Genomic DNA, 26,142 nt, shown 5'->3' on the forward strand with positions numbered 1-26,142 from the left:
AGGAGGGTGAGTTAGGGGTCTTAGGGCCCGTTAGACTCATTTTCCAGGCTTCGCATCACCTTACGAGGCACTCGGTGGCACGGCACCTTTCTGCGACACCACGATTTACTAACTGCTTCCGGCCGCGCACTGGACTCTTCGGAAGATCGAGAATCTGGGGATAAGGCTAGCAAACCTGAATACAATGAGCGCTGTTCCGTGGCCCGCAGACTTGTCTAGGGGTAGCCCTCTTGACAAAGGCACCTAGCGTGCGGCGGCCTACCTCTGCACATACCCAGAAGCACGCGGCAGATACACGCCTTTTGCCTATATGGGTTTGGTTCACGAGGCATGGGATTGTGCCCCTTGCTGTCGTCACCTTGCCACCCACATCAAGCCACCCCCTTGGCCACCGTTGCGCCATGTGCGACGTGGGGGGGAGGGGGCTTGCGACGAGGGCGTGGAGCGGCCCTTCTTCGATGTTACAACGTTACCTGATCACGCATCAAGTTTCCAGGCTACCCACCTTGGGGTATAGATCAGACAGCAACAGGGCTGAGCTGGGCTTTTCAGTCGGACAGATTGTGTGTAAGTAATCTTCTCAAAGTGTGAGCCAATGCAGCCGGGAGATGATCCCGCCGTACAGGGGCCGAACATGTGACAACTCACACCTGGTCATCAAATTGCGGTGAAAATGAACTTGAGAATGGGTGCGCTAGCTCCGGTTCAATATTCAGCCCACGATAGGCCAAACTTGCGATCCTCGGTGCTCACTAGAGCGGGAGGGCAATGTCAGACGACACTACTGTGATCTGACACGTTGCCACGACTCAAGCAACTCGACTCAACTAAGACCGACTACAGAAACACGACTCGGCGCAAGGCGACGTGACATGTGCGCTAATGCATTCTCCATCATTTCAATTTCAAGTCTCGCACTCGGTAGTGGCAACCATCAATGTCGCTCCTTGCTCACCCACAACCCCAAATCTCGATCTAACGTGGAGCAATTACCAAGCAGGTTACATGGCAAGTCGGCGGCTAAGCTTCAACTCCGCAACCTGACGTTTCCCTTTTGCAAAACAATCGGCATCTCCCTCGGCGACTATTCACGCCAAGAGTAACTAGAGAAAGCCCACAAGCGGACTCTCTCCATCAACCCACCGTTCCAGCCCCAGCTCACACCACCGTTCGTCCTCCCACATTCCGTGCCGGCAACTCCAGACTTGGGACCCTCGGGGGCTCGGCCTAGCACGTGGTCGAGAAGGCGTTGACCTTGCAATAGGTGCTGTCGGGGCCGGACCCGATCTTGCTGGGCTCCTTGCCCGAGTTGTTCCCGGTATACTTGTCACACGTCTTGTTACCGTCTTGGCAACTGTTGTTAATCGTGCAAGTGTCACCATAGTTCGTGTTGATGCCGCAGAGGACACCGCCGTCTTTGGCGATGACGTTGTTCATGATCACATGCCTAGCGCCACCGTTGTTGCTGCAGTTGCCACAGCTTCGGACGACCTTTCCGTAGTCGTTGGCGTAGAAGTTTTTGATGTCGAGCGTTCCGAACCCGTTGAACTGGAAGATCTTATCGGCTGCCTTGAAGGCGCCGCCACCAATTACGTATGAGGTACCGCTGGACTGCTTGATCGTCCTGCGAGAGATTTCATATTAGCTCAATGTCCACCGCGGCAGGAAAAAGGGGGGGTGGGAGGGGGGGATGAGGGAGAAAAAAAGGGGGCCGGGCAGCTTACAGGGCGTCCTCGCAAACATCCTGCCACCACACGTTGATCCTGCTCATGTTAGATCACAGAGTCTGGAAGCTGTCAGGGGCGAGTCTCAGGTGACTCACAAGGTGCTGGGCGCAGGTTAGCCAAGAAGACTTCGGATGAGGATTGTTGCGGGATAGTCACTTACCAAGGGCCCTTGCAGTGCACACCCTCGGCCTGGTTGGGACCGATGATCACGTTCGAGAGCGTAGCACCAGCCTCGAGCACAAACATGGCATCCTTCTCACCCGTCTCGCTCTGGTCGGCACAAACTCGGGCTTTTCACACGATGATTAGCGGACCAAATTACCTCAATCTGCTAGCTCACGAAGGTCATCACTCACGCGAGCGGTCGTAATTCTTCATGCCGCCGTCGAAAGACGCAGTTACCGTGATAGCTGCCGAGGATGACACAGCACCAGAGGACTGGGGCAAAGCCGTGACCACTCCTGCGGGGGGTGTCACAACCCCACCGCCACCTGCGGTCGTGGTGCTCGTGCGCAGCGTCGTGGTCGGGGTGGTCGGGACGGCCGTGGCGGTCGGGCCGCCGCCGCCGCCGCCGGCCGTGTAGTGGCACGAGCACTCGGCGGAGATAAGACTAGGCTTCCGAGAGCAGTGCGTGGCCCAGGCCGGGAGTGCCGAGGTGGCCGTGACCTTGCTCTGCGTGAAAGTCGCACAGAAAGCCGAAGCCGTGGCGGCGTTTGACTTGATGAAACTGGCGCAACTGTTCGTGTTGGCATTCAGGCAGCCAAGGGCCGCGGGGATGAGGGCCAAGATGATTGTCGAGCGCATTTTGCCGGAGTTGTATCAGAGGCTACAGATTGCTTTGTCCTCGGTTTCACTGCAGGATGGTGTTAAAAAAGCTTTGAAACATTAACATTCAGCACGGAGACGTTCGAACTATATACTTGCGCTGTTCAGACAGTCAGATGCCCGGCGCAGACGTAAAGAGAAGTTCGGAAGCACAATATGACTATTCTCAGCTTCGACATGGACGCAATTAGGGAAAATCAAGTTGGCTAAGATTTCCACCAGTCCTGTCGCGACAAGATGGAATGGCTGAGCCGTGGCTGCGTCTAGCTGACCCTTGTTTCGCCTCCAAATGATGTTGTAACATCACAGACTATGAACCTGTTTGGTACGATTCACCGGCAGAAGCCATGTTTCTACTGCACTGGACACAAGGCCATCGCCCGCTAACTTTTTGAGGGGGAAATGATTACTAGTGATGGCTGGACAAGTTTATCAGGGTTAAGGTGCTTCATATGTCACGATCCGATTTGTGGAAAATAACCCATGTATTGAGGCTCCCGGAGGAAGGTAGCACTACATATGCAGACGACCATGCAGATCGATCGGCCTGTTGGCGGCAACGTCAAATTATGGTCTGAAGATGGTCCTTTAATCACAGCCACAGGCAATAACCCCGCGAGAACTCCATGTGGCGGGCACAGCTTTTCATCTAGACTGGTTATTGCAGGCCGCACCCCATGTTTCAACACTACAGTACCCCGCGTGGCAATACCGGGGATTTGCCATTCGCTAGACGATGTCTTGTGGTGTCGTTGAGAAGGACATTATTCCCAATTGCCACCAATGAAGACTCTGAATCGCCAAGCCACCCCCTTGCATGAAACCACGGCGGGGTACATGGCTCCGACACTTGATATGGACAACGAGGCTTATTTCGTGGACTGGTAGGCCACAGTCACGGTCAAGCGAAGCATGCTGGCCCCAACACTGCATAGAGCTGAAGATGCAGTGCTCAAATGACTCGTGGAATGAAGCTTGTTTGGACTGAGTGCCTAGCTTCTCTCCCTCTTGGTGTGTATAGCTACGTCCTCCTCTTCCTACCTCGTCATCACTTTGACCCTCAGTGGTGGCTTTTCCCAGAACATGAAGACCTTCTGACCATCCATCCAAGCTTCGCTTTCGGGCGTGAGTTCAAATTGAAAGTGCCACACAAGGTATGCCACTACGATGCGCATTTCCATCCACGCCAGTCTGCAGTAGTGTCAACGTCGCTATTCTTGGTCGCGCCAATCGGCGGGCCATCAACCTCACTCACCCTTTGCCCAAACAGTCTTTGGGGCCAACTCCAAAAGGGTTGAAAACCCCCCTATCATCACCTTCGAACTCCTTTGGGCGCGGACTTGACCATCTGTTGGGCAGCATTTCATCCGGGCGATGGAAATTGAGAGCAGATGTATGGGCAGCCCATACGTTCATCGTGACGCTCGTGTCTGGTGGCAAAATCTCTCCCATCACCAGACTGGCGTTGTCGGCGGTTCGTCGGAAGAGATTGTCCGGCGCTGGGGGATACAAGCGGAGCGCCTCTTGCAGGACATTGTTCAGCTGCTCATGCTGGGCAAGTCTGGCCATGGTCATGTCTGATTCCAGAGGAAAGTCAGAGCGTATCGAGTGGGTGAGGGCGCTGTATACCCGTGGGTTCTTGCATAGCAGGTACATGGTTGCAGCTATGGCCGTCGCAGCTGCAGTCACGAGTCAGGGAACGACTCCATGCGACTAATGAGAAATTCAGAGGAGTCGGGGCATTTTCATACTTGTTTCGCTGCCAGCAATGATGAATGCTGTGGTCGAACCTCTTATTTCGTCCTCCGACATTCTGGCGATCGATCAGTGAGTGCACACCGGAGAAGAGGGTATTCGCAATCCGATGGCCACAACGAACCTTAGCTTGGAGCTGCCCCTTTGCATGCACGAGATGTAATCATACTCGTCACCGGCGCGTTGGAACCGCTTCTGTGTCGCTTTCCCAGTCATCCACATTGTATGATTTGGTGTCGCTGGTTTCTTGGTCATGAATCTGACAACGGCCTGTCTGAAAATACTAGGCCAGTGCATCATTTCGCGGGCGTACGTGTGATTCTTCAGGACCGAGAAGACACCAAAATGCCCAGGCTGAGGGTCGTTCTTCTCGAGCAGGAAAAACGACTCGCCTAGTACAAGTTTGCTGATGATGTCTGTTACGAGAAGCTCAAGTCGCAGAAAGATGTCGACGACTGTCTTCGCATCAGCGCTGGACCTGAGCTGAGAGACCAAGTCTAAAGCATGATGCCGGACGTGCACCTCATGAGACGCCAACGCCTTCGGAGAGAAGGCGTTGAGCTGGACACGCCGGAGACGATGATGGTCGTCGTCGTTGAGGGTTGACTGTCAGAAGGTTAGGAAGAAACTGGTATGTAAGAAGGATCAACGAACAATGTTGGCTGGGCCTGGATGTTGCATGTAAAAGTAGGGATCTTTCGGTATGCCCGGGTTGCATCTCGACTGAGAGCCGTAGATATCTAACGAGCTGGGTTAACGACTACGTCGATTGGGTTAGGGTCTCAAGCGTAGGAGGGACGCCACGCACCACGCCATGCATCTCCAGAAGTGAACGACAGGGTGTCGGGATTGATACGGACAACATGGCCGTACTGCTCATGCAGAGCCTTTGCCCGCCGAGTTGCGGTGCCCCGCAAGACGGACAAGGTGTACGGCAGTCGATTGGCGACGAGCCACCAGGGGCCAGGGTATGCCCGGAGCGGATGAAACCAGATGTTATAAACTCCGGTGAAAATAACATAAAGAAGAACCTATGCGGGGTATGAGTCCCTCGCCAATGGCAGCTGAAGCATCAGTTGACTTACCGTACCCGCTATGACCCCAACAACTGGGACCCATGGAAGGGTTATTGTTGATGACGGACCTTCAGTAGACCAAACGTGTTTAGCTTCCATTTCTGAGCCTGGCTCCACCGCTCGTAGAATTCGAATGCTAGAAGAATCTCGAAGCCCTGCATAGATGTAGAAAAGGAACGGCATTGACAGGTTTGCGGGGTGTGTTTCGATTTTTATTCATCTTCTCTATCGGGACCGCGGCACTGCCCGGAAAGGGTTCACTGGCTCGTATACACACGAGAACCCGAATAATACGACTGACGCAAAGCTCCACCGAGTCGATCGACACGCTCAGCACCAACACCAATGCCGTCTTTGGTACGCGCGGGTTCGGATTCGCACCTCGTTTACCAGGTACGATCGGCCTCCGCCTCAAAGCCGCGAGTCGCATTAGCCAGCAGCGGCGGACGTTCTCGGTGTGAATGAGGATAAGAAGAGTTTTGTCGGAAGGTCGGAAGGTGTCGTGCTCTGCAGACTCTTCTGGCGATTTCCGCCTACTTATCCATCTCTCTCAAGATTCGTTTTGCGATCCCAGTGATTCAGATTCAACTCCGAACCCGACCTCTCGTATTTGACGTCCGAACCCGAACCATGCCATTGCGTCGACCTCATACCAAGTCTCGCTTCGGCTGCGCCCATTGCAAAAGAAGAAAAGTCAAGGTAACACTTGTCCAGCTTCCATCGTGCCGCTGCCACATCTGATGGCTTTTGCAGTGCGATGAATCTCGGCCCTTCTGTAGGAATTGTCATCGCCATGGCGTGCGCTGCTCTTTCGTCGACGACAAGACCTGGACGACCCCCGAGCTCGCGTTGCCGGTGGACCCGAGGCTGAACCATTCGCTTCCCGACCCGGAGTACTGCACGCCGGAGAGTCTCCACGACCCTCCTTCGACGCCGCTCTTCATGCCGACGCCGCTGCCGGCGTCGAGCGACGACATGTGGGCGCTTTCGGGCCTGGAGCTCATGCACCACTTCACCATCAGCACGGCCCACACGCTGAGCTTTCGCTTGGATGTGCGCCACATCTGGCGCTGCCGGTTCCCGCAGATCGGATACGACCACCCCTTCGTCATGCACGGCCTGTTGTCCTTGGCCGCGCTTCACAAGGCAGCCCTGTCGAGTGGGTCTTCGGAGCGGCGGGAACAGTACCTCGACCTCGCGGCCTACCACCAGGGTCTCGGCATGGCGACGTTCATGGCTGGCATCGCGAACATCAATGCCGGGAACTGGAAGCCGCTCATGTGCTTCTCGTCTTGTGTCCTGATCTATGTGTGCTTCCGACCTTCGCATACCGTCGCGGGGCTGATGGCCGGGTCGTCAGAAGCCGTCAACATCTTCGAAGTGTTCGCCTTCGTGCGCGGCCATCGAGTCGTTCTCGAGCGCTACCAGTCGACTCTGAAAAATTCATATCTTGCCCCTCTTTTTCATAGCATATGGAGACCCGACGATGAGAGCGAGGTCATATGGTGAGTTAGAACACCGGGTGGCGCGATGAACCAGGGAAGTGCGCTGACAGCTCGGCGATAGGGAAGAGCCGGCGGAAGGGTCCCTGGTCCCAGAAGACGTCTTTCGGGCGCTGGACAAGCTGTCCGAGTTCCTGGAGCAGCATGTTCTGCCGGAATCCCGAGGGGCGTACACTTTGGCCATGCAGGCTCTCCAGAGGCTTGTGGTTTTCGTGAAGAATGCTGGTCCCGACCCCGAATTCGGTATGCTCATCATGTTTGCCTACGTTGTCCCCGAGACGGTCCTTGGGGATATACAAAGTTTCGACCCGAACGCCTTGGCCCTTCTTGCGTATTTCTCCGTGTTTTGGAAGATGATGGAGCCGAGGTTCTGGTTTATGAAGGGGTGGTCGCATGACTTGTTCGAATTGATCGACCAGCAGGTTGCCGGCAATCAGGAGATGGAGGATATTATTGACTGGCCCAGACGACAGGTTCAGTGGTTTGAGGAAAGGAATCCTCCGTCGTCTGCCCATCTGTAGAGTTAGATTGATGTCCCCCTCTGTCCATGTTCATGGATCCCGAAAGCGCAACAGTGTTAAGACGATTCATCAGCGAGTCCTGCCTCGTTGTCTGGATTTGACCATGTCGCAGGGTCCAGTTGGCGGTCAAATGCTATGTTCGTGAATTCTTTTTTTTATTTCTTTTGGGATCTCCAATTTTGAATAAGCAAGGCATCTCACTTTTGTGAGTGCCGAAGTACTCCTGGGCCGGGCTTGAGGTGCGATTACGGAGGGGTGCAACAGCACCATGAAACCTCAGGTCGACCATTGAAAAACTACGTACGAGGGGATGAATGCTTTTCATTACATATTCATCAACAGGAATAACTTAGGACATTCTTCATCGGACAGGCCACCGATTTCTGATAGTATGCGCTGTCACGTGATCGCTTCAACCGTCAAGATAATTCTCTCCATTGTTCGATTTTGACTCCATTCCCAGTCTCCACACATTGCACCAACTTTTGCAATGAGCGTCTCGCAACATCCACGTTGAAGAGCAGGGGTCACAAAACGTCCTCCCCAGATCAGTATCAGTCGAGCCGGCGAGCCGCGATGGAGGAACTCCCCATACAGCCCTCCGGCATATTCATGCAGCAAAACTTCATCACACCCGAGCACGAAGCCGCGCTGCTCTCCATCTTCCAGACGCAGCTCACGTGGCCCGACCGCAAGGGCCGCCTCGCCCTGCACTACGGGCACACATTTTCCTACAAGACGTTCGGCATCGACGAGGCGACGGCCTACATCCCGTTCCCCGACTGGCTGCCGCCGCTGCTGCCGCGCACGGAGGCCCGCGCGCCGGACCAGGTGTGCCTGCAGTACTACGCGCCCGGCACGGGCATCCCGCCGCACGTCGACACGCACAGCGCCTTTGACCAGCTGTACGCGCTCTCGCTGGGGGCGCCCGTGTCGATGCAGTTCCGAGACGGGGCGACGGGGGAGAGGACGGACGTCGACCTGCTGCCGCGGAGCATGATGGAGATGCGCGGCGATGCGCGGCTGCACTGGACGCATGGCATTCGGTCACGGAAGACGGATCCGCTGCCGGACGGCGGAGCCAGGCCGAGGGAGGGACGTTGGAGTCTTACGTACCGGTGGTTGCGGCATGGGGCTGTTTGTGAGTGTGGAAACGAGAAGCTGTGCGACACGGCGCAACGGAGACTGGGTATCGAGAAGGAGTATCGGTGGAAGGACTACGAGGCGCAGGCTAAGGTTGAGCAGGAGAGGGTGAGCGACGACAGTAAGCAAACGATAGAAAACAATGAAGAATGAACGCGAGCAACTTTCCCTGGACTGCTGCTTGGATGCTGGACGCCGCATAAGTTCGGCCTTGAAGTCAGTGCAAGAGTCACAAGCGAGTACGTCATGAAGATCAGAATCACAACAAGGCCAAATTGATGCTATGCGTATTGCCGTACAAGTATATTGGGAGAAATACATGGGTGACAAGACTGTCCCTAAGGCAAACTACTCCTTGCCGGGCTTCGAGCTCGTCTCCGAAACGGCCGTCACGTCCCTACGGTGCTTGTCGAAAGGGCTGCCGCCACGATTCGACGGTGTGTCGGCGTGGTGACTCTTGATCCGGGTATCCTTGGGGTCAACATCATATTGCTGCCCACCGGCCGTCGAGCCGCCTGTGCCAGCTGCGCCCTGCAGCTTCTGCGACAAGCTAGTCCCGGATCCGCTGCTGTTCTGCCCGGCACCCTTGCCTGAGCTGCTCTGGCCTGACCCAGAGGCACCGCTCGACGATCCTCCCGAGCTACCGCCAGATGACGTGTCGCTCGATCCGCCGCCACCGCCAAACCATCCCGAGAAGAAGCTCTTGCTGCCCGGAGTACCACCCTTGCCAATCTCGACCGACGTCCTCGTATTGTCGTTGCCGCCGCCGTGCCCGCCGCCAACACCGCCCGACGGCAGATCCTTCCTGTCGACGTCGCCGCTGATCTTCTGGCCGCCGTGCTGGGGACCCGTTCGATTGCCGGCCTTGCTACCGGTGGAGAGCTCGGCGCCGCCCGTGTTGGAGGTCATGCCGACACCGGCGCCGCTGATGCCCTTGTCACGCTTGGACTGGGCCTGCTGCTTCTTGCGCTCGACTTCGTCGGCATCCGGGCGCGGCGCCGAGGTCGCCGTGTTTTGGGCTGGGGCTTCTGTGGCCGACGGTCGGCCGCGCATCATGTAGACGCCGCTGCCGAGGAGGGTTGCGCCCACTACGGCAGGAACTGTGTATTTTGAGCCACCAGACATATTTCTGAGATGTGCTGGTTGGAGTAATGTAGAGGCGCAGGTATTCGCGCTGCTGGCGTGATGTGTTTCGTAGCCGCTCGGATAATCAGTTGAGCTGACAGTCAATTGAGGGGATGAGTAGTGGAAGGTGAGGTACGAGGCCGATTTGTGAAAGCCTTCAAAAAGAAAGCTGCGGCCCTGGTTGTTTTGTCAAGCCATTGAATGCTTGGCGACGAATGATGGCATCATTGACTGCCATCTGGAGCGAGCTCCGGTCGATGAAATCGATGACCGCTAGTTCAAGTCATCATGATGTCAGGCACATTGAGCGAGTGACACCCCTTGGTACAACACGGAACAATCACTCCAGTCTGCGAAGCGTGGCCGAGACGGATCGATCCAGTCCAATTGTCCATTTAATCGTGCACACGACTGGGTCGAGGTCGCTCACGCATTCCTCGGTGGACCTTTCGACGGTTCAGCCTCAGCGGCACGACCCTGGAGAGGTGCATCCGGATCGGCATCCGAGTACCCCTTCAGCTGTGCGTCGGGAAGCCCAGTCCTCGCCGCCGGTTCTTCCAACCCGACATGGCGCTGCCCATGGGCCTCGGCCTCGGCGTCCTCCAGACCAGGGGCAGCGCCTTGCTGGTCTATCCAGCTCGTGCGCTGCGCAAGCAACAGCCTCGCGAGCACGCACAGCACGGCACCTAACCCGGCCGCCGTCGCAGTCCACGACAGGGCAACAAACGCGGCGCCAAACCGCGGCCGCACATCACCCACGTCGTCGCCCTGCGCCGTCCACCGGTCCAGCCAGGCCAGGAGCATCCAGCCGCGCACGGCAAGATTCAGACACGTGAGCGCCGTCATGACAGGCACGACGGGCCACATCCACAGACGGTAGCGGTCCCAGAAGGCGCTGTTGAGCCTCTCAATCTCGTGGCGCGTGCCGCGCGGGCACGGGCAGACCCTCTTCAGGGCGACGAAGTAGCACTGGCAGCGCAGTAGGCTCGGGCGGAAGGCGATGGCGAGCTCGATGGCGGCAATGGCGGCGGCGCAGGCCACGAGGGCGCTCAGCAGGAAGACGGTCCAGGCGTCGGGGGTGCCTTCGTAGGGGAACTGACGGCGAAAGGCGGCGAAGAAGGGGTTCTCGCAGGGGTCGTTCCAGACGGGCGGGAAGCAGCCCCAGGCGGAGGGGTCGAGGTCGAGGGCCCTGCCGATGGTGACGAAGTCGGTAGGCAGGTAGAGAGTGCCTCGCGTCGGGTTCACGATGCCAGCGGTTTGGTCGCGGGACGGGGCGGAAGGGTACTCCCAGCCCAAGGCGCGGGGGAAGAGGTGCATCGTCAGGAGGTAAGTCCCTTTGTTATTCGGATCGGGGATGATGCCGTCGAACTGGTGTGAGTCTTGATTAGCGGTGACGAGATTGATGACTGGTGCGGGAGTCCATATACTGATGCGATGGAAAGCTTGGAGAGAGCTAGACGGATGGGCCCTGATGCGTCTTTCTCGTCATTGAAAAGCCACGATCCTGCAAAGATCAGGAGCACGGGAATGGCGGTTGCGACGATGCCAAGAAGATAGGCCACGACGAGCAGTCCTTGCTTGAGGGCACCTCGACCTCTGCGGGTGGCTGCCTGGTCGGCCATTGTGAGCTTGCCGTGTTTGCGTGTCGTGTGTGAGAGAATTCAGACTCCCTCAAGGCCGCAAGATTCTCTTGAGGAGCCTCGTGGAATGATTTTATATCTGCTGCTTTCGATCATGGTGCCTGGCAGCCGTTTCGCCTGCGTGGTCTCTTCGTGAATCTGACTCGCCTCGTGTAGCGGAGTTCCGACGGCAAAAATAGACAGCCCAAATACGCCTAGCACGAGGCGGGCCTAGCGCAGGCAGAGCTTCCCCGTCCCGTGGGCCTTTAGGGGGGCGACCCCTGAAAGCTCAGCCCTGTCATCGCTAGAAGCTCCGCTGCCTCCGCAACCGCATCCAGGCTGGTCTTCTGGAATGCTCTGGACCTCGTAGTTTGGCCTTGTCTACCTGGCAAGCACTTGACAGAAGAGATGCCCCATTGCATGTTAGTACGCGACAGCGAGGCATGAATCAGCGCTGATCTACTGGTGATTTGGTACTTCTCTCATTTGGTGGGACATTCTTTTTTGTCGACTAGGTACTTACTGGGTACCTAGGTACCTTAACCTCCGCACCTCGAGTACCTACCTAGGTAGCGTCTAGACTGAGGCATCATCGTCAACATGTCGTGTGACCTCCGACAGACTTCAACACTGCACTGCACTTAGTTCGGAATGTACGAAAAAGAACCGTCGATTTTGCCAATCACAGAAAAAAAGATAGGCCTCGTACCAGACCATCAGCCAATGTCCATCAGGAAACGCCATGCTAACCACCACCCAAAATGCAACGGAACATGCCGAGGAAACGCCCATACCCAGAAATCAGCCGCACAAACACAAGCTATATCGTTAACATCACGACCACTGGTGGGAAACTCCCAGCCCTTCAGCCATTCTCATCACCAGCACCAGACCAATCATGCCACTGCCCGCTGCTCTCCCACCCCCATTCCCTCCTGCCAAACTAGACGAGACAGCTCAAGACCGCTACGGCTGAGGCCACGCCACGGCTGGGAGCCCGCAGTCGTCACGTAGATGCTCGACAAACGCCGTGCCAATGGCGGCTGAGAACGAAGCATACAAGATGGCGGCCGTCGTCTGCGGCGCCGGCATGTACTTCAGCTCCGGCACGACCTCGACGACCTCGAGGCGGGCTCCCTTGGCGAGCCCCGCGAGCGCAGCGATCCACTGGACGCTGTCGTGCTGAATGTGGCCCAGCAGGCGCAGGTCCGACGCCTCGAGCGCCCTGAGCAGCCCGCCGCCGCTGGCGCCGGGCTTCGAGGGACGCCCGCCCTCGACGGCGAGGCGCAGGCGGCGCAGCGACGGCAGCAGGTCCCGCAGCGTCTGGCACATGAAGGCCCAGTCGAGGCGGTCCGACTCGGACGTGAAGAGGGCGTTGCTCTTGCGCAGCGCGACGCCGCCGACGAGGCTGCGCGCGTGCGGCGAGAGGTCGCGCACAAAGGGCGCCACGGCCTCGACGTCGCTGCCAAAGCTGAACGTGTGGTGGCCGTAGAGCATGTACGACGTCTCGGCGTACATGTGCCGGTTCGTCGCCATGATGCCGACGTGCAGGGCCGCCTTGGAGGCGAGGACGTAGGTCGTCTCGTAGCAGTCTTGGTGGAAATTCTTCTCGATGACGCGGTAGCGCGAGCGTCGCTGGCCACCGTGTGGTTCTGTGCATTCGCAACCCTGCCGTGGCTTGTTTCGAATCTCGATCTGTGTGTTGCCGCCGTCGTCGAGGAGGTACTCGTAGATGAGCACGCGGAGCTCGGCGGGAATCCGCATGAGGGGGGATATCTGGTTCATGGTGGATGTGTCGAACTGCCCTCTATGGTCGTATGAACGTATGGGGGGAGGAGCTCATGGAGGGACTTGGTAAAGGAACCATGTGCCCGTTCGTTGAATAGAAAAACAACGGAAAGGAAAATAAGGTGAAGTAAGTTCCCGGGGAGGAGATGCAGCTCTCTTAACCACTTCATGCTGGCATGCTACTGAGGAACCAGCCGCCAGTCACAAGGGTCCTCAGACACAAGACAAGACGATCCTAGCACCAACCCACTATCCCGGTCTGTATCACTGGACCCAGCCGAGACAGGCAAGGCGGCGGCTGGTGACGGAACACTGGACGCGCGGGTGAACAAGAAGGTGTTCCGTAGACATGTTGCGGCAACGCTTTAGCACAACGGCTGGTGGAGAGACCCTGTGAGGGGTTCCCTCAGGGTGCTCGGCTAGGCCCCCCTCCTCCCCAATCTGACTCAGCCGCACGGCGGCAGCCTGGGGCCTGTGCTGCATGTAAGAACATCCCGACTGGGTAAGATTGTCTTGCTCAGAAAAAGGATCTTGGGGGGGGGGGGGTCGGGCGGCAACATTGAGGAAGAAGTAACTCAAGACATGAGATATAGAGAGACCAATGCGTAGGCGAGCAGCCTTGATGAGATCTTGTCAGATTCGCCATGACGGAGTGGGCTGTGCCACAAATCTGGAATACCAATCGACAGGGAATGGGAGAAACAGTGTTGGAGATGGAGCGGAAGTTGGACGGAACGCATCACGAGCCGTCGGAATTGGGAAGCCGCAGAGAACCAATCAAGGCGCATAGGCATGTCACACATTCCGAAGACCAACAGGATCCAGCAGGTATGTATATAGACCAGGTACCCATCTCGAGGAACTGTGTCTCCTAAGCGAGCATCATTGAAACGGGTCGTCTTTGTCATCGTCACGCCTTATCAGCCACGTGACGACAGGCAGCCTCCACCGATTATGCCGCCTCGAACGGCCTGCCCAGGCAAGCAAGCTTGCTGCTGCTGGCTGCACCTTGTAGCCCGCCAGCCAACTTGCTCCGTCTTGCCCGCCGACGTCTCCCACGAGCTCCGCCACGTCACCACCATCCCATTGATATCGTTGCGCTGTCGACGACATCTCCTCCCTGACGAAGTCTCGTGGTGATTTCAGTTGCTGTCACCAAAGCCTCCGAGACAACCCTGCCCATGCGATTGAGTTGAACACGACAGCCTGCCACTTGCCCCACTGGTTCGATCCCCCGACTTCACCATGTCTGCGACGCCCGCGCCGCCTGAGGACCAGGCACGCCTGCTGGAGGATGCTCTAGTTGCTGTGCGCCAGCAAACGGCGGTTATGCGGAAATGCCTGGATTCGCCCGGCAAGCTCATGGACGCACTCAAGTGCTGGTACGTCATATCCAGCCCTTCGCGAGCGTAGCATCTTGGGAGATGAGCCCTCGTGGCTTGGGAACAACACCATGTGCCGTCTTGCTAACGCTTTCGCTTTTCTCCCGTGCAGCTCTACCCTCGTCTCCGAGCTCCGAACGAGCAGCCTCGGCCCCAAGCAATATTACGAGCTCTACATGGCCGTCTTCGACGCGCTGCGGTACTTGTCCGTCCACCTGCGAGAGAACCACCCCGTCAACCACCTGGCCGACCTGTATGAGCTCGTCCAATACGCCGGAAACATTGTGCCTCGTCTCTACCTCATGATGACCGTCGGCACAGCCTACATGTCGATTGAAGACGCGCCGGTCAAGGAGCTGATGAAGGACATGATGGACATGAGCCGCGGGGTTCAGCATCCCATCCGCGGTCTTTTCCTGCGATACTTCCTCTCCGGCCAGGCCCGCGACTTCCTGCCCACTGGCGACGGCGACGGCCCCGAAGGCAACCTCTCCGACTCGATCAACTTTGTCCTCACCAACTTTGTCGAGATGAACAAGCTGTGGGTGCGCCTCCAGCACCAGGGCCACTCGCGCGAGAGGGAACAGAGGACGAGGGAGCGCAAGGAGCTGCAGCTGCTCGTCGGCAGCAACATTGTGCGCCTGAGCCAGCTCGTCGACCTCGAGACGTACAAGTCGGGCATCCTGGCGCCGCTGCTCGAGCAGGTTGTGCAGTGCCGCGATGTCCTGGCGCAAGAGTACCTCCTCGAGGTCGTCACCCAGGTCTTCCCCGACGAGTTCCACCTCCACACCCTCGACCAGTTCCTTGGCGCTGTCTCGCGCCTCAACCCCCATGTCAATGTCAAGGCGATTGTCATTGGCTTGATGGACAGACTTTCAGACTACGCCGAGCGCGAAGGCCCCGCCGAGGGCGACGATGACAAGGCAAAGGTGGAGGAGGAGGCATTGGCGAAGCTGCTAGAAAAGGTGAAGATGCAGAGCGAGGCGCCAGAGTCGGCGGCACCAACAGATGCGGATGCCGACACCAGCAAGCCGTCCGACACAAATGGCAACGAATCTTCGGGGGCCGACGACGCCAACGGAGAAGCGGATCCCTCGAAAGCTAGCGATGCCGCCGACGACGAGACGACGCCGTCCGTTGCAGAAACCGATACAACGGCCGTCAACGGCTCTGAAACCGCCGCTGAGTCTTCCGAAGCTCCCGACGCAACCAAGACGCCGACGGAGAAGGGCATTCCCGACAATGTGCAGCTTTACGAGGTGTTCTTCAGTCAGGTGAAGAACCTGGTCGAGGCGCAACATCTCCCCATCCCCGACACAATCGCGTTGCTGCACTCGCTGACGAACCTGGCCTTGAATATCTACCCCGAGCGCCTCGATTTTGTCAACCAGATACTCGAATACGCCCTCGGCAAGGTGCGCGACAACGCCAACAACGCTGATCTCCACTCTCCTCCTGCCCAGCAGAGCCTTCTCGCCCTTCTCCAGGCACCCATCAACCGCTACGTCTCCATCTTCACCGCTCTATCACTCCCCACCTATGTCCCCCTTTTCCAGGCGCAGTCCTACCAGACCCGACGCGCTGTTGCTGGCGAGGTAGCGCGCAACCTGCTCCGCAACCAGACCAGGATATCAACCTCGTCCCAGTTGGATAACGTCTTAGAGATCCTCAAGGTCCTCATCAAGGAAGGCTCTCAGCCGCCGTCCAATTACCCCGGCGTTCAGCAGCGTCGTGCTATGGAGACGGACGAGACTCTCGAGGAGCAAGGCTGGCTGGCGCGTCTCGTGCATCTCATCAACGCCGAGAGCAACGACACACAGTTCAAGCTCCTCCAGGCGACACGGAAGGCCTACTCCGAGGGCAACGAGCGTATCCGTACCACAACTCCTCCTCTTATCACAGCGTGTATGAAGCTTGCTCGCAGGTTGAAGGCGAGGGAACACCTCGACGACAACTGGGAGACGCAGAGCAATGCCTTGTTCAAGTTCATGCATTCCGCACTGAGCACTCTCTACACGCGTGTCAGCGGCCCGGGAGCGGCAGAGCTCGCCCTGCGCCTCTTCTGCTCCTCTGGCATGACGGCTGACCAAGCTGGTTTCGAAGAGGTGTCCTACGAGTTCTTCGCACAAGCCTTCACCGTCTACGAGGAGGCCGTTTCTGATTCCAAAGCCCAGTTCCAGGCCGTCTGCATCATTGCCAGCTCGCTTCACCAGACCAGGAACTTTGGCAAGGAGAACTACGACACTCTCATCACCAAGTGTGCGCAGCACGGCAGCAAGCTGTTGAGGAAGCCCGACCAGTGCCGTGCCGTCTATCTGGCAAGCCACCTCTGGTGGGCCATGCCCAGCCAGGCCAATGGCGAGACGGACGAGACGGATGTAAGTCTTGTGTTGTTCATGTGGCTCCGTGTCATGACACTGACGTATTTCAGCTTTATCGCGACGGCAAGCGCGTGCTCGAGTGCCTCCAACGCGCCCTCCGCGTGGCCGACTCCTGCATGGAGACGGCCGCCTCTATTGAGCTTTTTGTTGAAATTCTTGACCGCTATGTCTACTACTTTGACCAGCAAAACGAGGCCGTACGTCTCTCCCCACCTCCAGTGATACGTACTCCATGCTGATCAACCCAGGTCACGACCAAATACCTCAACGGCCTCATTGAGCTCATCCACTCCAACCTCGCCGGCAACCAGCAGGATTCGGCGTCGATCGACAACAGCAAGCGCCACTTTTACTCGACGCTCGAAAACATTCGGAGTAGGCAGTACGAGGGTGTCGTGTTGTACCCGAAATGAGCCGATGTCTGAGTCTGGAGGCTCTAGGGCGCCATAGTGCGGCTGCGACTGGAGACGTCGCCTCCGTGGCTCGGGAACGAGGGAGAGGAGGGAAGGAGAGAGGCCGGTCGCGTCCGATCGTGTTGATACCTTTTTTTTTATCTTCTCCCCCTCCCTTGTTGAGGAAAGATGCGGAGCATGCATTGCCCGTGCTTGCTGAGGCTTGTATGCCGTGCCTGACTACCCATGTATATATGTATACCGGTTCTTTTTCCCGTTTTAAGCGATGCTATCAATCCATCATTTCGCGTCCATTGGCTTTCTTGGTGTAATGGGGCCGTAGTGCCATTGAGACGAGGGTTGCTTTGACTATTCACCCAGTGTCATGGGCAATCACTCACGCCAGAGCTAACACGACGATGAACGGAACAGGCCCACGCCCCAATGCGAAGTATATACGTCTGACCTATCGAAACATTCACAGCCGTCTCCAACGTACAAATAACGAATCGGTTCTCCCGCCCAGACATAACTCCATGCAATGCCACCCGGACAGCCCAGCCAAGGGAGCCAGGGCCGAGACGGATATAAACAAAAAAGAGAAATGGGAAAGTAAAAAAAGGGAGCGAAATCTTCAACAGGGAAAAACGTCTTCCTGCCCACCTCTCAAGGCGGAGCGGCAGGAAACAACGTCAGATAAGGAAAGGCGACAGGTATGTCAGTAATAGTAAGTGTGTAGTGTGTGTAATGTATCAGCGTGGCGTCGTTCCCGTAATCCTCCTCATCCCCGATCACCGCCCTGGCACCTCGTCGGTTTGCTGATCGAGCAGTACCTTCGCGGCGTTGCGGATCAGGACTGACGTCTTTTCGACGAGCTTGCGCGCCAACTCCCAGTTCGCGTCCTCAATGGCGTCGCGGATCGCTGGGAACGTGACCTGTTTCGTATGGGACCAGGCCTGGGGTCCGAAGACGACGTGCTTGAACTGGGTGCGGTTGGGGATCTGAAAGAGGGTTGTGTCAGTAAAGGCGAGAAAAATGAAAGCACGCAAATGACTTACACCACCGCCTTGTTCAATGTCAAGGAGTGCCGTCTCGAATCCCGCCATGCGCGTGTTGTACTCGATGCGCTTTGTGTTCATGCCGGACGACTCCCAGCCGCCACCACCCATGACGACGCTGTCCCATGTCTTTTCCCAGCGCGAGAATGTCTTGGCCGCAGATTTGACGTCGTGGATGGCAATCTTGATGGGATCAATGGAGAAGGTTTTTTCCTGGCCGGCAGCCTTGATTTTCTCCTTTGACCATTCGGTGAGCTCTTCGGCCCACTTGTCAAGCTTGACGCCGTAGGCCTCCATGTCAAAAGGCATAATAGGGCGGTCAGCCAGTTCGAGGCAAAGGAAAGCGACGACCTGGGCCATCAGACCGTGATACACGAATCCTGGGTCGCCGATGCGCTTCATCCAGTCAAAATTGTCGTAGCTAGAGTATTGCGGGTGTGGGTCGCCACGGAAGCTCAGGTCGAGAGTGCTGGTGCCTGCAATGTCCAGGAACGGCACAGAGTCGCCGCGGACGCTCGGCTCCTCGATCTTCCCCCCTCGCTTGTCCCAGAGTTCCCGCAGCGTCATGTTGTGGTGGGGATCCTCGATACGCTCGAGAATTCGGTTCAGCACAGACTGGAACACGGGTGAGCCGGACGCGTGGAGCTCGCTGCCAGCAACAGCTCCGGCGAGGTTGATATAGGCGCAACCATTTTCGCGCAGCTTGTCCGCGTGAGTTTCGACAAATTCGGTCGAGCCGATCATGTTGTAGGCCTCGCCATCCCAAGACATGAACTCGATCGTTCGCAGTGGGCGCCAGCCCTTGAGCAGCAAGATGCCGAAGAGTCGCGCAACCTCCATCATGATGGCGGTACCGGTATGGGGGTCTGTTGCTCCGAAGGCCCAGGCGTCGCGATGGTTGCCCACCATGATCGTCTTCTCGGACTGCTCGATGCCCTCAATCTTGCCGTAAACGTTCCAGATCGGCTGCTTCTTTTCCTCGTCCTGCTCGTTCTTCAGACGCACAATCGGTGATGAGGCGTTGCCAGTCCACCATTCGTCAACATTGGGCACACCTCCCTTCCACTCCTCAGGAACCTTCTGGCCCACGCCTTTGAGGTGCTGCAGCAGCACTTGTGCGTCTCGCCATGCCAGTGGCAAACTTGGGATCCACACAAGACCGGGCGTCTGGCCCACCTTCATCCGTGGAAGGCCCTCCTTGCTGCCCCATCCAGGGGTCAGGACGTCGCCGATGACCATGTTCGTCAAGCTGACAGATCCCCTCTGAACGCCATCTTCAGGCATGAAGCGGCCGGCTGGCGCCACGTCTCCTTGCCTGAACCCGTCGTCCTCAGGGTCGCTGTACACCAGACATCCTACAAAGCCTGCATCCTGGGCAGCCTTCACCTTCAAGGCCAGATTCGGTTGCGAGCCGTAGTACCGCACCAGGGCAATCGCTCCTTCGGTGATGATCTCCTTGTCCTTCAGCAGCGCAAAGTCCTCCCTTGAGCCGTAGTTAGCGTACACGAGAGGACCCTTGACGTCACCAGCCTTTGAGTGGCCATGGAACGAAAAGGTCTGGTGTCCTGCAATCTCGCCGCCGACTTCCTTCTCCTCCATTTTTGCCTTCCACGTCGCCTTTTCGCCTGCTTCGTCCAGAATCTCCACCGCCCTGCCGTTCGCCTTTGGGTAGTTAAGGTAGACGTCATACTGGTCAATGTGCACAAAGTCCATGCCCGCCCTGTGGAACATGGTCTCCATGTCCATAGCGTAGCCATAGTCGCCCTCGGTGCCGGCAATATGAGCAAAGCTTGTGTAGTGCTTGACCGTCTTGAGCATGGCCGCGTTCTCGACATGGCCCTGCACCCACATGCGCACGTCTTCCGGGTCGAAGCGCAGGCCCGTGCCGAACCTGCGCGCCATGGTCGAGAAGATGTCGCTCATGAAGATCAAGTAGACAAACGACATGACGAGGAAGCCCGCAAAGATGCGCACCAGTATAATGGCCGCATGCTTGCCGTTGGCGCCCTCGAGGTTGGGCCACCGCAAGCGCGGTCGCGCCGTCTCCTGCTCTGTGCTCGCGTCGCCGTCGTTTGCTGTCGTCGAGGGGTCGGTCGCCGGGCGCTGGGGCAGCATGACGGTGCGTCGCAACCTTGGCAAGCGCGGTCGCCAGGACCATTTCCAATTTGGTAGTGATAAGGAGAAGGGAATTCTCTTGCCCCATAGGGAGGGTCTCGCGTTGCCGGCGTCGTCCATCTCGAGCTCCTGCATCTCCCGCCGCACGTAGGCCGTTTCGTCGCCGTCATCGCTGCTGTAGAACAGGCTGTCCTCGTCATCCGTTTCTACGGTCGGTTCTCGGTAGCCGGTGGGTCGTCGTGATGACGACGAGGCAGCGTTGTTATGGGAGCTCAAGAGCCCGTGTGATTCGGTCTCAGGGTTCGGTGATGCTGGCGGTGGCCAGTCTGCGTGGTTGGGGTTGGACATGGCCTCATCGTAGCTCGGGATTGGCGGCACGGCATCGTACCGTTGGTCGCGATCGTTCGGCATGGCTGGCGTCGGCGTCTTGTGTCTAGGGAAGGCAATAAAAATGTCGAGTGTCGAGCGTAGGGGCCTTCAGGAGTCCTGCGTATCAACATCCATTCAAAGGATAGACTAGGGTTGGTGAATGCGATGATTGTCGGAAGAAGGGGGAGGGGGTTGAGAGGGTTCGAAGATATGAAGTATCGAGAGGCCTCTTTCGCCCTGGCTGCAGTTGGAAGTTACAAGGGAATGACAAAGCAAGTGCCCATCGACGCTGCTACAACAGGACAAACGCAAAGGTAGCAAAAGAACTGTCGCAATCAAGTTGGTATCATATGCCCCGAGATGATCAATCAGAAGGCCAAAGTGTAGTCAATGAAGGTGTCCAGGCGGGAGCTGGCGGGCTTGCGGAATTGCGTGTCCCTGGAGCCCATCCGTCGTCGCTCTCCGCGAATCCGATGCGGATCTGGGGTCTTGGTGTTTCGGTTAGTCATCACGAGGGGCACCGCCACAGCCAATTCAAGATCATCCCTTACTAGGCCACATGTGGCAAGGCCTCAGACGAAGCCACTGTCAGGTCACGCCTGGAAAGAGCAACTTCTGGCAAGGATCTTGGCATTAAGCTCTCCACCATCACCAACAGCTTCATCTCCCGATTTTGCTTCTTCAATCCCGTTGTTCGCCCGCTCGTTAGTCGGGCCTCGCCCCCATCGGATCCTTCTGCGGTAGTCAAGTCTTCACCTCCTATGCATCGACGTACATGGCCCGCAGATCCTGGCGCAGGATTTTCCCTGGTGCCGACCGTGGCACCTCCTTGATGAAGACAACTCCGCCACGGAGCTGTTGCTCATCGGCTATTCCCTGGTCTTCCAGCCAGCTCGAAATATCCTCCTCCGAGATCTGTGGCCCGGTTGTTACAACGTACGCACTATGACAATATTAGCATCACCTCCACGCGTCTCTCCCCACAAGTTATCTTACCGAGGAACTTCATCGTCGTCAACCTTCACGCCGATGACCCCTGCATCTTGGATCTGAGGGTGCGTCGTGAGAACGCTCTCGAGCTGAGCCGGAACGACATTATTCCCCCTGTACTTGATGATTTCCTTCACCATGTCAGCGAATCGAACCAACCAACATAGCTTACGTTCGTAACGTACCTTGGCACGATCGACAAAGTAAAATTTGCCATCTTTGAAGTACAGCAAGTCGCCAGTCCGGTACCACCCATCCACAAAAGACTCTCTCGTCGCTTGATCGTTCTTGAAGTACCCGGTCACAACTTGGGGACCTCGCACCCACGCTTCGCCCGCCACACCAGGCGTAACGTCCCTCCCTTCTTCGTCGACGATTCGCATCTCGCTATTGGCGACGAGCATGGCAACGCTGCCGCTCTCATCCCTCTCGCCCAGCGGCAGTACCGTCATCGGTCCTGAAGCCTCGCTCATCCCCCAGGCTTGCCCCAGTTGGCCCCTGCCCAGCTTGCGCTGCGCCTCATTTTGGAGCTCGGCGCCCATCGGCGCGGCGCTCGAGAAGCCCACGACCATCGTGCTGAGCTGGTCTGTCACGAAGGGTGCCTTGGCGATGGCGAGCCAGATGGGCGGCGGGCTCAGGAGCGTCGTGGCGCTGTAGCGCTTGCAATGGGCCACAAGCTGCGGCAAGTCAACCCGCGTCATCCAGAAGACGGTGCCGCCGACGTAAGTCTGCGACGTGATGTAGCCCTGGATGCCCGAGAGATGCGTTGTCGGGACGTGCGCGACGGTGCGGAATTCGAGCTTCGGGTCGTGCCGGAAGGGTTCCATGAAGAGGAAGACGGAGGCGACAATATTGGCGTGAGAGATGGGAATCGCTTTCGGGGGGCCGGTCGTGCCGCCGGTGTAGACGATGCAGGTGGTCGTCTTTTGAAGGATGTCCATGTCTGTGACACGGGTCCAGCTGTGCTCATCCGAGGAGACGTGGATCTGCGTGCCCGACTTGACTTCGTAGAGTTCCACGTCCTCGCTGTCCCCAAAGTATATGACTCGTTCTTCAGGTAGGCTTGTGAGTGCGCCGACAGACCCGGCAAGTGCCTTGAGGTCAGGGCTGCAGATGAGCAGCTTGCTCTCCGTCATGGCAATCTGCCCGGCTATGTCTGTCGGCGGGCTCGTCGGAAGTGAGCATGCGACAGTAGCGCCGGCGGCTATGATGCCGAGGAAGATTGATGGGCACAGAATATGGCCGGTCAAGATGACATGAACGACGTCACCGTCGCGAATACCATACTTTGTTCGGATCGTGTGAGCGAGCCTCTGCAGGTGGCTGATCTGTTGCGCCGTTGTCACGTTGCGGCTGGGATCAGCTGCGTCGGCGTGAAGGATCGTGTCGCTCTTGAGCCTGTCATTCTGGGGATCTGTATCCTCTTCAGCAAGTTTCGAAAGCTTACAGGAACGAAAAGAACTTACTCTCGAAGAGAAACGACAAAAGGTCGAGACTAGGAATGTCCACCGAGTTCGGTGCGCGGTAGATGGTCGTGTCCCCACGCTTCTCGAATATAGATGCCATGTTGGCTGTTGCTCGTAATGTTCTCTCAGTCAAAGCACGATGATTCCGACCGTGCTGGCCTTCCAAGCTTGTACCACTCGGAATTCTACCTTAGGAAAGGCGATGATTATATACCCAGGCTGACCCCTTCATAAGAGTCACGGGAGTCTGACATGCATATCGTCGAGTCCAATGTGATGATCGTCTCCGTACTTGTGGTAAGCGACGCGACGATGCTGACACTGCGCTCTCCAGCACTCGCTCAACCAGGGGTCTCGAGATACCCATCTTACGCACCCTGTCTTCGCGTCTTGTGCTCGCGTGAAGAGACTAGAACAACTAGTCTGCGCCGTCATTGGGGGTGGTCAACACCTTGAGCTTGCCAAACACAAAATTTCGGACTTGGTCGCTGACGTGAGTTCTGGCCATCGTCCTCCAATCCTTCGACAAAACCAGACAGCACGTGCAGTCAGATTGGCTCGTTGGCACCCAAAGTCAATTGGGTTGGAGTCGACTTCACATCACTGCCAAAACCATGCCAGACGAACTACCGATTGGACCGAGGTACGAACATGATACAAGTAAAATTCTCATTATAGGCAAGCCAAATCATCGCTACCCGTCCATGTACACCACAGGAGCGGGGGAATAAAAGCAAAGCCAGTCATCAAGATCATTCGCAATGCAACGCCCCAGGTATATCGTCCTCAGCGAAAGCCCCCCTTTCTCTCCCCTCTATCAGCACAGCACCATTCATGGATGGTGCCGCTCACGCGTACCGCGGCTGGTGGCTGAGCTCGTGCGACTCGGGGTGCTGTCCGTACACCGGCTTGTTATAGTCCTGGCTGTACGCCTGGCCGGCGTACTGGGCGCCGCCCTGGGCGTGCGTCTGCGGTGCGTATGGCTGGTAGGCGCCGCTCTGCTGGTAGTGGAGGTTGGGCTGGGGGGCGTGGGGCTCGTAGCCGGTGGCGGGGTTCACGGCGGGGGCGTACTGCAGGGTCCCCTTGCGGTCCTTGTGGAAGATGATGGCGGCGTAGATGAGGAGGCCGACGAAGGAGAGGCTGTGGGAGGGCACCTGGTCAGCAAAGGGCCAGGGGAGAAAGTGGAGTTGAGGGCAAGCAGGCATGGTATGCGACTCACTAGATGATGACAGCGATGGCCGTGGACGCGGCATTGGCGCGCGCGCCGACAAAGGACAGCGCGAACAGGACGGTCCAGACGAACGTCTGAATGACGTTGATGATGAGGAAGAATTTGGGCGACAAGTTTCTTCGCGCGCGCTTGATGATGGCGACGAGGTCGAGCGATAAGCAGAGGGCGAGGATGATCATGATGACGACCCAGATGGCAATGACGGCGTTGGGCGAGAGGTTTGTGCCAAATTCGGTCTCGAAGTGGGAAATATCGTCCTTGTAGCGAACCACGAGGCTGATGGCGAGGATGTACACGACGACATTGATGGCCATGACAAAGATGCGAACGCACCAGAAGGGGATCAAGATGCGCTTGAGAAAAGGCGAGGTATCGCCGACATTGTGTTGGCCCATGGTCGCGAGATTCTTTGATGGCTGTGACTGAGGTGTGGTTTCGTCCAGGGGTTCCGCTGTCGCTTGCTGATGGTACTCGTGCGAAACTCGTTGATAGAGAACCTTAGAAGAGGCGAGAGACTGGTAGTGGAGGTGGGACAACAAGGCAGAGATGGTAGGTGACAGCTGCTCGACGAAGAAAAATGAGCTCCAACGACCCTTATACGGCTCTTCATTTCCCGTCTTACTTTCCACGATAATTCTACCCCTGCCGACGGTTCAGCCCAAAGATTCGCCTAAGCTTCTTGTGCCAGGTTGCAGCACTTGGTGCTGCTCTAGGGTCAACAGGTGCACTGCATTTCCTGCCAGCCTCAGGGGTCATCCATCGGCTGTTGGCCAATGGGACATCTAAAGGCCGGGATCCTGCTCCCTCAAGAAAATACTGCGAGGGAGCTGAGCCCCTCTCTCCATAGCCCGGTACAGCCCTGTGGCTTACCAGGGTCGGTCGGCATAGGCTCTGCTGTGCCGTTGTGCCTAATTCTGGGTGTGACAGGCTTGTTACGCTTTGCCGAGCACGCGACGGCATGAGACATTCGGCGCTTAAGAAGGGGCCAGCGACAAGGGGAGAATCAGCCAGCGTGGGAAGATTGGGGAGCGTGGGCTCAAGACACGGCAGCAGGCATCTCACATGATGGATTTCATGGTTTGTCGGTCGGTGCCTTGGCCGTCTGTACGTTTGGTGAAGGTCACATCGCGCTGTGTCTATGTTTATCAGTGGACTCGTAGAATGCCCCAGTCGCTAGATTAGGACTTCGGTAAGCGACCTTGACCCTACCTCGTGGGGACGCTTCACAAGACCATCATCATTGGGCGAAATGACCAATAAGCACGATCGGCGGTAGTTGTGTGAGAATTCCCACTAAACTCGTCGCTCGCATTTGAGCACTAAGTACACTTCAAAGAGAGTGCAGATGCTCTGCGGGGGAATGCATGCTGACAAAGGGAATGTGACCAAGCAAAAGTAAGGGGAAGCACAAGTCGGTCGGCGTCTTTCTAGAAATGAAGTTACACAAAAGAAAAAATATGCAGGTCCAACCAGGAATCGAACCTGGGCTGGCGGAATCAGAATCCGCAGTCATAACCATTACTGTGATTGGTTAGTGGTGATTTCGGCGAGGAGGATGGCAGAGAGAGACATACGACCATTAGACCGCTCGGACGTCTGTGAGTTATTAACTCGGGGTGTCGTTCGGCCCTGGCTGGTGGGCTTATGTTGGCTAACCAAAAGGCCTCCATCGTGGGC

General features: G+C 57.2%; 10 protein-coding genes across 10 annotated transcripts; 3 read left to right on the top strand and 7 right to left on the bottom strand.

Annotated features, from left to right (window-relative positions):
- Positions 1–1,227: 1,227 nt before the first annotated feature.
- On the bottom strand, positions 1,228–2,531 carry D7B24_003243 (uncharacterized protein; the record flags this gene model as incomplete). The annotated part of the gene is made up of 5 exons (XM_028637436.1): positions 1,228–1,624; positions 1,725–1,763; positions 1,823–1,828; positions 1,888–2,017; positions 2,084–2,531. 5 exons carry the CDS (start codon positions 2,529–2,531, stop codon positions 1,228–1,230), a joined length of 1,020 nt encoding a protein of 339 aa, XP_028497308.1.
- A 1,058-nt stretch (positions 2,532–3,589) lies between these two features.
- On the bottom strand, positions 3,590–5,566 carry D7B24_003244 (uncharacterized protein; the record flags this gene model as incomplete). The annotated part of the gene is made up of 7 exons (XM_028637437.1): positions 3,590–3,743; positions 3,808–4,231; positions 4,304–4,365; positions 4,432–4,913; positions 4,962–5,047; positions 5,116–5,338; positions 5,393–5,566. The coding sequence occupies 7 exons, from the start codon at positions 5,564–5,566 to the stop codon at positions 3,590–3,592; spliced, it is 1,605 nt and encodes a 534-aa protein (XP_028497309.1).
- Positions 5,567–5,728: 162 nt separating this feature from the next.
- Positions 5,729–7,406, top strand: D7B24_003245 (uncharacterized protein; the record flags this gene model as incomplete). The annotated part of the gene is made up of 3 exons (XM_028637438.1): positions 5,729–5,776; positions 6,137–6,888; positions 6,950–7,406. 3 exons carry the CDS (start codon positions 5,729–5,731, stop codon positions 7,404–7,406), a joined length of 1,257 nt encoding a protein of 418 aa, XP_028497310.1.
- Positions 7,407–7,982: 576 nt separating this feature from the next.
- D7B24_003246 (uncharacterized protein) lies at positions 7,983–8,702 on the top strand (the record flags this gene model as incomplete). Its single annotated transcript, XM_028637439.1, has 1 exon — positions 7,983–8,702. The coding sequence occupies one exon, from the start codon at positions 7,983–7,985 to the stop codon at positions 8,700–8,702; it is 720 nt and encodes a 239-aa protein (XP_028497311.1).
- A 195-nt stretch (positions 8,703–8,897) lies between these two features.
- D7B24_003247 (uncharacterized protein) lies at positions 8,898–9,674 on the bottom strand (the record flags this gene model as incomplete). Its single annotated transcript, XM_028637440.1, has 1 exon — positions 8,898–9,674. The coding sequence occupies one exon, from the start codon at positions 9,672–9,674 to the stop codon at positions 8,898–8,900; it is 777 nt and encodes a 258-aa protein (XP_028497312.1).
- A 426-nt stretch (positions 9,675–10,100) lies between these two features.
- D7B24_003248 (uncharacterized protein) lies at positions 10,101–11,296 on the bottom strand (the record flags this gene model as incomplete). Its single annotated transcript, XM_028637441.1, has 2 exons — positions 10,101–11,042; positions 11,102–11,296. 2 exons carry the CDS (start codon positions 11,294–11,296, stop codon positions 10,101–10,103), a joined length of 1,137 nt encoding a protein of 378 aa, XP_028497313.1.
- Positions 11,297–12,259: 963 nt separating this feature from the next.
- D7B24_003249 (uncharacterized protein) lies at positions 12,260–13,078 on the bottom strand (the record flags this gene model as incomplete). The annotated part of the gene is made up of 1 exon (XM_028637442.1): positions 12,260–13,078. The coding sequence occupies one exon, from the start codon at positions 13,076–13,078 to the stop codon at positions 12,260–12,262; it is 819 nt and encodes a 272-aa protein (XP_028497314.1).
- Positions 13,079–14,326: 1,248 nt separating this feature from the next.
- On the top strand, positions 14,327–17,257 carry VPS35 (Vacuolar protein sorting-associated protein 35; the record flags this gene model as incomplete). The annotated part of the gene is made up of 4 exons (XM_028637443.1): positions 14,327–14,463; positions 14,576–16,841; positions 16,895–17,041; positions 17,093–17,257. The coding sequence occupies 4 exons, from the start codon at positions 14,327–14,329 to the stop codon at positions 17,255–17,257; spliced, it is 2,715 nt and encodes a 904-aa protein (XP_028497315.1).
- A 770-nt stretch (positions 17,258–18,027) lies between these two features.
- On the bottom strand, positions 18,028–23,334 carry D7B24_003251 (uncharacterized protein; the record flags this gene model as incomplete). Its single annotated transcript, XM_028637444.1, has 6 exons — positions 18,028–18,237; positions 18,295–20,842; positions 21,554–21,721; positions 21,775–21,899; positions 21,954–23,182; positions 23,235–23,334. The coding sequence occupies 6 exons, from the start codon at positions 23,332–23,334 to the stop codon at positions 18,028–18,030; spliced, it is 4,380 nt and encodes a 1,459-aa protein (XP_028497316.1).
- Positions 23,335–24,082: 748 nt separating this feature from the next.
- On the bottom strand, positions 24,083–24,860 carry D7B24_003252 (uncharacterized protein; the record flags this gene model as incomplete). The annotated part of the gene is made up of 2 exons (XM_028637445.1): positions 24,083–24,374; positions 24,454–24,860. 2 exons carry the CDS (start codon positions 24,858–24,860, stop codon positions 24,083–24,085), a joined length of 699 nt encoding a protein of 232 aa, XP_028497317.1.
- Positions 24,861–26,142: the final 1,282 nt, after the last annotated feature.

The sequence above is a fragment of the Verticillium nonalfalfae genome, assembly GCF_003724135.2.
Source record: "Verticillium nonalfalfae strain VnAa140/NRRL 66861 chromosome Unknown scaffold_19, whole genome shotgun sequence".
In the NCBI taxonomy this organism is placed as follows: domain Eukaryota; kingdom Fungi; phylum Ascomycota; class Sordariomycetes; order Glomerellales; family Plectosphaerellaceae; genus Verticillium; species Verticillium nonalfalfae.